Source organism: Arachis duranensis, chromosome 9 (assembly GCF_000817695.3).
Source record: "Arachis duranensis cultivar V14167 chromosome 9, aradu.V14167.gnm2.J7QH, whole genome shotgun sequence".
In the NCBI taxonomy this organism is placed as follows: Eukaryota; Viridiplantae; Streptophyta; class Magnoliopsida; order Fabales; family Fabaceae; genus Arachis; species Arachis duranensis.
This window is the reverse complement of record NC_029780.3, coordinates 113,466,506-113,479,317: the sequence shown is the minus strand read 5'-3', so window position 1 is coordinate 113,479,317 and position 12,812 is coordinate 113,466,506. Positions and strand designations below refer to the sequence as shown.

At 36.7% G+C, this 12,812-nt stretch overlaps 2 protein-coding genes across 2 annotated transcripts; one reads left to right on the top strand and one right to left on the bottom strand.

The window, feature by feature from the left end:
• The first annotated feature begins 1,732 nt into the window (after positions 1 to 1,732).
• On the top strand, positions 1,733 to 6,560 carry LOC107467476 (probable pectate lyase 18). Its single transcript, XM_016086589.3, has 4 exons — positions 1,733 to 2,627; positions 2,797 to 3,694; positions 3,839 to 4,044; positions 6,052 to 6,560. The coding sequence occupies exons 1-4, from the start codon at positions 2,491 to 2,493 to the stop codon at positions 6,305 to 6,307; spliced, it is 1,497 nt and encodes a 498-aa protein (XP_015942075.1). The 5' UTR covers positions 1,733 to 2,490; the 3' UTR covers positions 6,308 to 6,560.
• Positions 6,561 to 8,831: 2,271 nt separating this feature from the next.
• Positions 8,832 to 11,953, bottom strand: LOC107467326 (serine/threonine protein phosphatase 2A 57 kDa regulatory subunit B' beta isoform). The gene is made up of 2 exons (XM_016086379.3): positions 10,581 to 11,953; positions 8,832 to 9,505 (listed from the first exon to the last, which is right to left on the bottom strand). The coding sequence occupies exons 1-2, from the start codon at positions 11,739 to 11,741 to the stop codon at positions 9,197 to 9,199; spliced, it is 1,470 nt and encodes a 489-aa protein (XP_015941865.1). The 5' UTR covers positions 11,742 to 11,953; the 3' UTR covers positions 8,832 to 9,196.
• Between the last annotated feature and the right edge of the window lie 859 nt (positions 11,954 to 12,812).

Here is a 12,812-nt window from a genome sequence, read left to right as displayed (position 1 = left end):
ACCCGGGGTTATCAACTCATATTTTGGCTCGTCCTCCTCCGAAGTACAGAGCCTGTGATGAGTACGAAGATGAGTGATAAACTCAGCATCGACCAACGGTTCCTCCCCAAGGACCGTAACATCAACCCACTGAGAAAGAACGTCTACAGAAGCCATTTTTTGTTTATATAAAAGATGACAGAAACCTACAAAAAGGGAAAAAGAAAAAGAAAATCAATCCCTAAAAGAGAGGGATACGAAGCCAGAATCTACAGACCAACCTATCCACCCACAAAACAAACACATGCAAACAATGACGTGAAAGAAGTAAAACCAACCTTGATCCGAAAAGTGAAGGTTGGAAAGAGCGGAAATCTTCGAGCACAAGAATACAGCACGAGCAAGGAAAGAAGAAGTTTGAAAGATTGCAGAAACGGAAAAACGAAAGAGAGGGAAAGCATTTATAAACATGCTAAGGGGCATAATGGTAAAAGTGGAGCAGTCATTAATGAGATTGCACCGTTACCAAAGCCCTCAATGCTTCCCTAACGGACACGATGCTTGAATTGACGTAACTGTCAGAAACAAAGGGTCGCGAAAATCACGTCGGTTTATAAGACCCATGTTCTCTCCAAATAAGTCGGCTACGAACCCGAGTTAAATACTTGAACTCAAGCTCTAAAGAGACTTTGGGCTCAAGTAGGGGCACTGTTCATACCCTGGCCCAATGATGAAGGCCCAGGTCCAAATAAAAGGCCTAATCTGAAGGATTAGAGCCTAGCTAAGTACCGACCTTCACATAAGAAGTCGGTATCAACCACGACTTGGTCCGAAGAAGTCGGATGTGAGATTAGCTGGCAGATAAATACTCATTCAAATGAGTAACCGCCCCTAAAATCTCTCTAACCACTTCATAAAGCCATATCTTAACCTCCCCAAGATAATGGGGACGGTTAACATCCTAAAGATACGGCACTACTCCAACGGTGGTTATTGGCTCACCACTATAAATACACTGACACCCCTCAGGTATCTCTAAGCTCAATACTCTCTAGACCTGCCCACACCCTTGCTAACTTAGGCATCGGAGTGTCTTTGCAGGTACCACCCCCCATTCATCCACACGAACAAGTCGGACGGAGCTTTCCGAGTTGCTGATTCATTCGGAGTCCTCCTCCTTCGTGCATTTGGGCCACCCAACGCCATCCATCTTATTTATCTCCGGTTACCCACCGTAACAACTATTTATGTCATTTCATAGATTATGTATTGTATAGATAGATATAGACAGAAGACAAAGAAAGAATATTTTATTTTATTAAATAATTAAGGTTGACGTCACTCACTACCACTACATCTATGCTTAATTCTCCGATAAACAAAGGTAAATATTTTTCATATCTCGTATCTCTGTTTTTTGGAAAGAGATAGCTTTTCAATAAATTACAAATCGATCCCCCAAACATACTTTTTTTTTTCCGATCCTTTGTCTATGGTTGCTCCTTTTCTTGATCGTCAAAGAAAAGAAACCAATTAAGGAAGGAAAATGAAAATCCTAAGGAAGGGAGTTTGCATTATATTTTGAGTTCACTCTTTGCATCAAGAAATTAACTTGTCAAAATTGCAAACTTGTGCATTCGTATCTAACCCGCACACCTATTCAAAGTGATGAATAAAAAAACAGGTAAAGTTTTTATCTTTTTAGTCCTTTTTTTTCTCTTTGAAAAGGCAAGGTGGGGGAGTACTGAGAATAAAGAACCTACAAAAGTTTCGCAAGGAATCTTAATCCACACATGATTTGCAAAAAAAATAGAGACAAGGAGAAAAGTTAATCAGCAATAATAAAAAAGAAAGAAGCAGCTAATTTTGATGAAGAAGAAAGAAATAAAGAAGAGTTGGCTTCACTTGAGCAATTTGGATAAGTGTCTATAAATGTTTTTCCTTCTCAGCAGATTTCCTCTTGGATTTGATTTGATGAGAGATTATATGTAATAGCCGCAATGTGGCAGGAAATACTAGCAAGCAAGCAAGGCAAGGAATGTAAGTAGCTGAGAGACTCTGCAAGGGAGAAAGAATTAGCAAAACCCAAAGGAAACAAGAAGCTCTACCACTCCATTATTTTTTCTTCCATTCAATTAAACACACAAAAAATAAAAACAAAACCCCTGTCCCCTGTTACTAAAGTAACTTAATTTTTTCAGTTTAGAATTAGAATAATTACTATTACTATTACTATTACTGTGTTTGTGTTTGAGACAGAGGGGGATAGAGAGAGAGAGAAAGAAACCATTATTATAATAATTATTATTAGAATGTTGTGGTTTAGTATTAGAATTAGTAATATAAAAAGGCATTCACAAAATCCTAAGCAGTAGTTGGTAGTGCATTGAAGGGGAAGATATCTGAAGAAAGGGAAGCACTTTACAGAAGGAACAAAAAAGACAGAGAGAGAGAGAGAGAGATAAACCCCAAAACCCCATTCCCTTCTCCTCTCTGCTGTGATTTCAAAGGATGATTCTTCATATCAGCTCCATTCTGTTAATGTGGCTTCTGCTAAGTTCATTCTCTCCTCCAATCAAAGCTACCTTCAACCTCACCTTGCCCCACCAACACCCTTACCCTGAAGCTGTGGTTCATCAAGTTCAAAGGTAAGCCCTTTCTCAATTCAACCCCAACACATAAACATTGCCATTGTTATGCTAAACCAAAGCCCCATTTATAAAAACTTCATCTTTAGCTGCTTTCTCGAAATCCCAAGACTAAAAGATTCAACTTTATAACATCTGGTGCATGGAATTCAATCCTCGCATTTTGCAGGAAAATCAATGCTTCACTTTCAAGAAGGGAGCTTCTCTCGAAAGACCAATCCTCCGCTTGTCTCACCGGAAACCCCGTCGACGACTGTTGGCGGTGCGACCCAAACTGGTCAGCAAACCGGCAGAAGCTCGCCGACTGTGGCATCGGCTTCGGACGCGACGCAATGGGCGGAAAAGGCGGCCAGATCTACGTAGTAACCGACTCCTCCGACAGGGACCCGGCGAACCCCGTTCCCGGAACCCTCCGTCACGCGGTGATCCAAGACGTGCCACTCTGGATCGTTTTCTCCGGCGACATGACCATAGTCCTAAAACATGAACTAATCTTCAACAGCTACAAGACGGTGGACGGTCGCGGCGCCAACGTCCACGTCACCGGCCACGGCTGCATCACGCTCCAATACATCTCGAACGTGATCATCCACAACATCCACGTCCACCATTGCAAGCCCTCCGGCAACACCAACATAAGAGCCTCTCCGACGCACGTGGGGTGGAGGGGAGTCTCCGACGGCGACGGAATCTCCATCTTCGGGTCACGCAAGATCTGGATCGACCATTGCTCTCTCTCGTACTGTACGGACGGATTAATCGATGCCATAATGGGGTCGACGGGGATCACAATTTCAAACAACCATTTCGCGCACCACGACGAGGTGATGCTGTTGGGGCATAACGACAAGTACTTGCCGGATAAAGGAATGCAGGTCACCATCGCTTTCAACCACTTCGGTGAAGGTTTGGTTCAGAGAATGCCACGGTGCAGATTGGGATATATTCATGTTGTTAACAATGATTTCACTCAGTGGGAGATGTATGCAATCGGAGGCAGCGCTAACCCCACCATTAACAGCCAGGGTAACCGTTACACTGCTCCCGCCGATCCTAACGCCAAGGAGGTACTGTTTCTTTAAAGTTTCAATTTTTAGGGTTTTTTTTTTTTTAATTGCTGTCCTTTCTCGGGAATGAGAAATTATTGATTCGAGTCTTATTGCACGCGCATGGGTGGCGCGTATAATCACGCGGGTCCATTAATGGTTCAGGTGACGAAGCGCGTGGACACGAATGAGGGGGAATGGAGCGATTGGAATTGGAGGACGGACGGGGACATAATGGTAAATGGAGCATTCTTTGTGCCATCTGGTGGTGGCATGAGTGCTCAGTATGCAGAGGCATCAAGCGTGCAACCCAAATCTGCCGTGCAAATCGACCACCTTACCATGTATTCCGGCGTCTTCGGTGATCCACGGTACTCTCTCTGCCTCACTAACGGACATTACCTGTCTTCATAACTGTCCCTTGCTAGTAATAATGGAAAAGGTCATTTTCGTCTTTTCAGTATCATCATTATCATTATTGTTGTCATAATTAACAGCTATATCGAATATTGTTATATATATATATATACACACTCACTTTTGATGCTTCTTTCTATACAATACTACCTGGTTTTATGCTACAAAGTAGTGTGACATGGCTTAGGAGAACCAAGATCGGGATTACCAACATTAATTATAGTTAAAACACTAATTAGTAGAAAAATGGAGGGGAAAAACCGAAAAAGTTAGTATCTTTAGTAGCGAATGCACGTGATGATGATAGTAAAGGGTCATTGGACATTGGGAATCTATCTCTTCTATAGGGACTAGCTTATGGGCAGTGACCTTGGTTACAGTTCATTTGTCTTCATTATTCATTCAACCTTTTTTTATAGAAAGTTCTGCTAAAGTTAAGGCATGCATGACCATCACTTTGTAAATCTTTTTTTCCCTTTTACATGATATTTTCACTTGGGTTGTTATTGAGCTCTTTAGTTATTAATTATATCCAAACAAATCAAGTGTTTAGGGGAACATAATAGATATAGAAAGAGGGAAAAGGCCAAAAAGGACTGGAGTGTCTGGATCACAGCATGTGTGTATGAACAGGGTTGTAGTATAGCCGTATGGGTTGAAAACTGGGTTTCAGGGGTATTATGGGAAGATGGCTAAAAACTTATTCCTTTTTGTCTATCTGCTTTCCAGCAAGTAGAAGTGGGGCCTTGAATTGTATAATATATGTTCTTTATTTTTAGGCTCTTTTGGGGCCCATTTCTGATTAGACACTAACTAGTCATAAAATAAAAGTAGCCAATGGCATGGCAATGGCAATGTCACCCATTCTTAACCTTTTTCTTTATTGCTATTCAGTCCCTACACTTCTTAGTAAATGTAGTTTTGCATACTAAATTCACATTTCTTAGTGTTTATGAATTTCTATCTAGGCAATTAGCAAATGGGACCTATGTGCCAAGGAAATTGCTACATCTTTAAACAGAGAGATTACAATGACCCTTCATCTAAATTGGATTGTGAAGATTTATGGCTTTTGTTTTATTTGCATGACTATCAAACTTACAAGACTACCCTTATTGGCCATTGCACTGACAAATCATTGCTGCTTATTTATTGCTAACTACCTCTTAAGAATTATGTAAAGCCAACAAAATTAGGAATTTGTTTCATCCATTCTATACTTTATTGATTGATTGTTCAGTGACCTCCCGTTTTATCAAAATTTCAAACTACTCCCATAATTAATTTATTTCATAATTGACTTTGGTTTGCCTAAATTTGTTGAATCTAGTCATGCATGCTTCTTTCTATCTCACAAATGCACCTTATCTACTCTTCCTTTTTCATGAATGTGCTTTGTCTCATTATTCTCACACGGGTTACACTGCATTATAAAAAGGAACATCTTTTCCTACGTATGATCCACTCACTATTTTCCTTTTAATTAACCTTAATTTAAGGAGGCAGATATTAAGCATTGAAAATCTTCAAAAAGGTTAATAATATCATATCTCTGAGGTGTTCATGACTAGATAAATTAATTATATTCAAATTAGGATGTATTTGCCTCTATTAATTCTTTACTTCAAGTTGAAGCCAAAAACACACATTCACACAATATATGAATGTTGATTGATGATTCCATGTAGTGAAGGGTCTAAACAAGATATGACCTAATAATACATAATGTAGCAGCCTAGAGTCTAAACAAAACAAGATAATATATATTTGTTTATGCCTTTTCTTCAAGTTGAAGCCAATGGCATATCTTCTATCTTTTATTTGCTGTTCTTTGATCGCTGCTTTCATCATTATTGGTTATATTTTCTTTGTCTATCAATTCAGAGTTTCAAACCAAAAGAAATGTACTTTTCCTTCCTTCCTTTTTGAGTGCTTATGTTATGAGTAAATTATTGACACAGGGACAATGGGGACTTATTTCCCGGTTACACCGGAGGTGGGACCGTGACGAGCGCCACCAACAAGGGTGGAAGCAGTGGTGGGTCCAGCGGTGGCGATGGTGGGGACTTCTTCGGGATGATATTCGGCGGTGGTAGCAGCCAAGCAGCACCACCACCCTCATCAATTCTTGTATTTGTTTCAACATTTTTGTCCCTTTTAATTATTTTCATTTTGGACACTACCACCAACCATGCTATTTTATTATCATTATTATGATCATTATCAAAATACAATCAATTGGAGGTGGGGAAAGGGATTCCTTTTATACAATCAAAAAGGATAGAAGGAAAAAAATATATATAGATTATAGTTGCTACAAATTTCTCTTTATTTTTAAAATCAAGAATGTCATTTAGTTTGTGTTCACACAGCTCTTAGAAACACGATTCAAGTTGTATGTATAATTCCATTCCCAATTGTATAAATCCAAATCCTTCTAATTTAAATGCAATTGGTCATCGCTTGCATATCTTTTTGTTTTTTTTCTAATGATCATAAATATTTTAGAAACTTTGGCTGACCCTATACACTTAAATGTAATGTAACATAGATGAATAATGCAATATCAATAACTACCAAATAATTTTGTATATCCTAAGGTGATAAGGTCCACAGGAATCCATGAACCTAAATGGTTGTCATTGTCTAGAACCAAAAGGGAACCTTTCCATGACTCTATTATTTGTATCAAGTCAATATTATTTTCATACTAATAATTATCCACAATTAGTCACGAATAATAATATTAACGTAATTTGCGTCATTGTCATGGCTACCATCCATTGTCAACATTATTCTTTAATTCTTTATTATTATTATTATTGTGAATAATAATGCACAATATGTTACAAGTAGTATTCTCAATAATTGTAATCATGCAGCTGATTTATTCTAACATATATAGATATACACATAATGGGGTCCTTAGCGCTAACCCTTTTTTATTCTACCTTAATATTTATCACTTAAAGCTGTACTCAAACCTGAAACAAGTGGTATGATGCATAGTTATGAAATCAGTGCAACAAATTTGAGTAGTTGCAAGGCAGTGTAATGAAATTCTCGTACCATTTGATTGGGTCTTTGGAGTTTGGAGGATCCACTTCAATCCCATGGGAAAATTTCTATCAAATTGACCTATTCCCAAGTTGATCTGAAAACAGTGGAAGAGGAAAAGCAATGATAAAAGACAAGATAGGATATGAGTGGTTGAAGCGGCATTTTTCCTCATGGCATGTCAACTTCAGATCCCTCTCTTTATTTAATTTTAGAGTACTTTTTTTTTCCTTTTTATTTCTTATCTATGTAATAATAATAATAATGGAATGCTTAACATGGCTTGTCTCCATATAACAAAGACTTTGTCAAAAACCGTCCAATGGGAGAAAATCTTCTTTCTATATATTCATGTGTCTCGGATAAAACATCTTAATTCGAACTAACTCTCTTTCTTTCTTTCTTTCTTTTTTTCCCTCAAAATAATTAAAAAGAATTGTTCTCATGATTGTATAATAAGGGAGTCATTCAGATAAAGACGCCTAAAACATTTTTTTTTAAAGATATTTTTCAGTAATTAAAATTTAATATATATATAATAAATTAAATCATGTTATTTTTGTCAAAATTAAGCTAGACAAATTGATTTAACCGAAAAAATGGTAAATCAAATCTTGAATTGGTCTAAATTAATATTATTTTTTTATAAAAAATGACTATAATACTCTTATTATAGAGAATGATTAAAAATTTTTTACACACACATAGTATACAACGAAGGATTGGTCCAGTCACCTTTTAGAAAGAAATGTTTCTATTACTCATATGACAATTTCTCAATTTTGTTAGTATATATGATAAAGTGTGACCATAATTTTGAGTTATTATGTCAATGAAGTGATAAGTTTCTTATTAAAAATATACCCAAAATATGATCCTATTCCGTCATCAAAATAAGTAGCTGGACATATAATAAAATATTTGTAAGGGAAATTTAAATAATAATAATAAAAAAACATATAAAGAAATAGTAGAAACTATGGGGGAGGAAGAGACAAATAGACGGTGTAGGGGAAGAGACAAACAGACGCTTACACCTAACGATGTCAAATTTGATAAAATATTCTTCAAATTGTTTCGGGAAAAAGTGTGTAAACTTTGGGTTTGAGGAATGAGTTTAGTTGTAAATAATTTTGATTGTATCATTGAATTTTATATACACAAATTCATCGAAATATATGTACAACAAAATAAAAAATGCTTGTGTTCATTCACGAGTTAAGTTGATTATGATACAGTGCCTAACATGTAGGGTTGAGCTTTAATTTCACACACTTTTTGATAGTATTAGTGTGGCTTTTTCAACAAGCCTTGAATGAAGAAAAGCTGTTAAAAGTTATGTAAACGGATGGATTAAAAAAAGAGCAAAGAATTGAGCATAGCATAACCCAACAAGAACAAAAGTTTACCGCACTTCTTTTGTTTAGCTCTTTACCTTAAAGAAGACAAACTTTATGTTTCTGAATTCTGATAAAAGGATTCCTTCTGCAGCATTGATGAAAAACATTTACCAGTGTTAGTAATGGTTGTGGGACCCAACATAACTTTTGCAAATCTAATACTATTGTTTCATCAGATGACACATTTTGTCTTTGGTATTGATTCTCATTATAATGCTCTTGATGGTTGGGGTTGGACAGAATCTGCTTACATAATGGGTGTTCTGTTTCTTAAGTTCAGGGGATTGTAAAACAAATTTCATAGACTAAGAACCATTTCTAAAACTAAAACAACACAATTGATTGTACAAGTGTGTAAAAGAGCAATGAAAGATAACAGGTTTGTATTTACAATTAAGACTTCGACAAAGGATTATAATGAATGAAGCAAAGAGCAAAGAGGAACGTATTCAAAGGAAAACCGTGTGACCCTTGTTCAGTAAGGAACAGGGCTCGCAAGCTTGTTAATTTGCACATCTTGTTCACCACCCCTTTTGTAATTAAAAATAAAATTAGAAGTTCTTCCACTCTAACCTCCAACCTCCAACTATGCAACGGTTTTCGGCACAACAACGTGTTAAAAAGAAGAGTTGCAGCACCAATACATGAATTAACCAATCACGGCTTGCGCAGCCACTGCTTCCAGTTGCTTCCATGTTAACTCCCGCTTCTCCTCCTGTTCTCTTGCCCCGGCTTCCTTCTCCAAGTACCGCCTTTGACATTCTTCGAAGAGTTCGGTGTCCATCTCCATAAACATTTTCCTCACGTTCACTGTTAGTCCATGCACTGCTTGGTTCCAGTGACTTTGCATGTTCCTTTCCAATGCCTCAAAGATTATTGGTAATATCACGCTTCGATTCTGAGCTACTAAACTTATAATGTGTTCATTGTTCCATAAGTAAAGTGCTCGTTCAGCAATCTGCCAAGTATACAACAACAATTTTCAGAGACATGTCTAATCTCTCAAATAGCAAATAACCTTGTATTTTCTCTGCTACAGTCAAATACTGGATTTTTCATTAGTTAAACAGTGATGATATTATAATAACTAAGAAATAACATAACACTGTAATGAATAACTAATAAAAATAAAAAACAAGGCCCTAAACTAACGATTGTTGTTAATCACAGCCAGGCCCATTCATTGAAAGAAAAAATTGTAACCAACTAAGGCCAAACTAAGGCATCATAGAGCTTACTATTTCCCCATAGGGAAAAACAAATGCAAAATTATCCATATTGCAGATCACATGAGACACTCAAATGTAATGGATAATTCATAGATTCAAGTAATAAGAGACTTAACAGCAGGTCAACAAAAACTCTTCAGACATACTGAATATAACATTACCAACAAAAATGTTCAGCCTAGTCCAAAAGTCAACAATAATATAACCCAAATAGAAACTAATAAACAAAAGGAAAATCTGAGTCAATGCGTGTACTATTTCTTGATCTCTCTCATGGAATGATAACGACCATAAGCTAGTGTATATCTGCCCCTATTTGAGGTTTGAAAATATAAAGATCACACATTTAGAGAGATAATACAGTTTCATCAGTTTATACACTTTAGTGTGACTCAATTGGGTTGGAAGTTGGAACAGATCAACAGAACCGAAAACACTATCTTTCCAAGTTTATGTGAAACCTCTCCCTCTTTCCATTCTAGATATCAATCATACCATAGGCTACCCTCAACTCCTTGTGGCATCAACTACTCTTTTATTCCATAAACCAGTGCCTATTATTGCATATCAACTTATTCATTTGCCAGGATTGTTTATGTAAGTTAACAAAAATCCAACAAAAGTTACATGAAAATATGATAGCAGGCAATAATCCAACATCCAAATAGTTCTCAGCTAAAAAAGAATATCCTATCCAAAAATGCAGAATACAAATGTATGTATGCAATGAGAACATCAACATTATCCTATTTCACAGAAGGTGTATCATATACCATAAAAATAAGTTGTAAGATGCTAACAGACCTGAAAGTGAGGACTGTTGAGGCATTGCCCAAGCTTCCTGGAAAGAGAGATCATGCATTTTTGAAACTCAGCAGGTTGAGTTGACTCCAAAACCTCTTCTAACTCTCCAAGAAAAAGAACTTCTTTCTGACAATTCGTCACTGGCCAGTACTTCAACATCCCCTTGATGACAGGTTCTGCCAACCTGTTATCTTTCTCAACAAACTGAACAATGCAATAAGCCAATTGGTTATGATATGTGTGCACCGATTTCGGCTTGTGAAGCGGTAAAAGGGCTCGAATTAGGAACAGTTTATGCTCTTCTTTCATAGGCAATGCAAAGCCATTAATGATACTCCCCAGAATCTCAAGAAGCTCAGCTATACCATTATGCCTCTGTGTTTCAAATATGAATCTATAGAACACATTGTTGATGGCTTTTCTTATAAAGGGCCTATGAACCATGAATTTTCCATATATGCGGTGAAGAATGGTTTTCAAATACTCGCGCTCACGCATGTCCTCGGAATCAAACAAGTCAAGCAACTTCAAAACAAAGATATGATCGATATAGCGCTTAGCATTCTTTATATCAGTCTCAGGTGACACAATGTACCTCAACAGAATCTCATACACAAGTTGAAGATGCGGCCAAGAAGGCTCCAAAAACGTGTCATCTTCTTCGGGATCACCGGTTTCAGTCGCCGTGTTTTCATGAGACGCCGGAGGCAAGCATCGGAAGATGTTCGCGGAAATCATCTTAACTAAATCATCTTGATTTTCGGTGAATTTGAAGGAGCCAGATTGGACGATATCAACAAGCTCATAGAGTGTTTGGCGCTTGATTTCAATAGCGGTTGCGTTCTTCGATACGTCAGAGAAATCACACAAGATGCAACAAAGCTGAATTTTTCGGAGGAACAAGCTAGGGCGTTCGGAAGAAGGAACTTCCCGAAGTGGCGGAAGATGCTCGATTACGAGAGGACGGGGAAGAGGAACAGGGGAAGGAGAGGGGAGAGGGTCGGAATTGGCGGCGGCGGGGGGGGCGGTGGCGGTGGCGGTTCGAGAGGCATGTTTCATAACAACTTCGTAGAATTGTTGTCCATTGGAGGAATTTTCATGGTGTCCCGATTTGGCAGATTTCTTGTGGGCGTGGGCGCGCTTGATGATCTTATTGAACATTATTTAGACAAGTTTTAGAAGGATTCAAAATCAGAACGAATTTGAGAGGGTTGCGTTGATGGGAGAAGGGAGAGAAAGGGGGTGAGGGTGAAAAGGAGTCGCATCGAATACCAAAGATTGGAAATTTGGATTGATGGCTAGCTGTTGCTGTTTGGAAGTTGGAACTTCGAAGCCCATGCCAGATGGATTATTGGGATTAAGGTAACTCTCTCTGTTATCTTTTCTTTTTAATTATCCATTATAACTGAAATAATCACTTTACGCCATCTTTCTTTCACTATTTTAGATTGTTATTTATTCCAATTCTTAGTTCATTAATTAAGAGACATTAGGAGTAAGAGAGAATGCCAACATGTACCAAATTTGACACTAAAAAGGCATTAATAATAGAAAAATATTACTTATCCTTTAAATTTTTTATTTTTAGTCAATTTTTTTATTTAAATAATTTAAATATCTACTTTTATAAAAATTTATTTGTTTTAGAAAAAATAAATAAGTTCTTAATTTTTAATTCAAAAATACCTAAATTTTTTATTAATTAAAAATACAAAAAAACTTTTAAAATATGACATAAATTTTTTCATCCAAAATATATAAAAATAAATTAATTTCCAAAAAGACTTAGTAGTGACGTGTTTTAAAAAGTGAGACAAATTTTATATTTTTAATTAATCGAAAACTTATTTGCCAAAAAATAAAAAATCAAAAACTTATTTATTGTTTACTCTAATACTAATGATATATCAAAATTAGACAAATTTTTCCTTTGTTTTTCTTTTATATGTCATGTACGAAAAGTCAATTTTGTTTGTTGTGAATTCATAATTTTAATAGAACTCTCGTATTCGTATCACATTTAGCCAATCTACCAATAATAATATCAATATTTTTTGGCTTACAATGTCCGAATAATTGTATGAAGTTATGAACGTTACACAAGCTCAACAACTGGGTGTCCAGTCGCATGGAAAAGCAGCTGCGACAATGCCGTTCGGGCGTAAGGAATAACTATTGTTAACTCTATCCGTTATTCCATGGCAGTAATATAACACTGAAAATGTTCTAGTA

Bases quoted from the DNA above. Each gene is read 5' to 3' on its own strand.
- LOC107467476 (XM_016086589.3), top strand. From the start codon at position 2,491: ATGATTCTTCATATCAGCTCCATTCTGTTAATGTGGCTTCTGCTAAGT. The intron at 2,628-2,796 runs GTAAGCCCTTTC...CGCATTTTGCAG, and splicing joins GTGGTTCATCAAGTTCAAAG to GAAAATCAATGCTTCACTTT. The intron at 4,045-6,051 runs GTACTCTCTCTG...TTATTGACACAG, and splicing joins GGCGTCTTCGGTGATCCACG to GGACAATGGGGACTTATTTC.
- LOC107467326 (XM_016086379.3), bottom strand. From the start codon at position 11,741: ATGTTCAATAAGATCATCAAGCGCGCCCACGCCCACAAGAAATCTGCC. The intron at 9,506-10,580 runs GTCTGTTAGCAT...TATACTTGGCAG, and splicing joins TCAACAGTCCTCACTTTCAG to ATTGCTGAACGAGCACTTTA.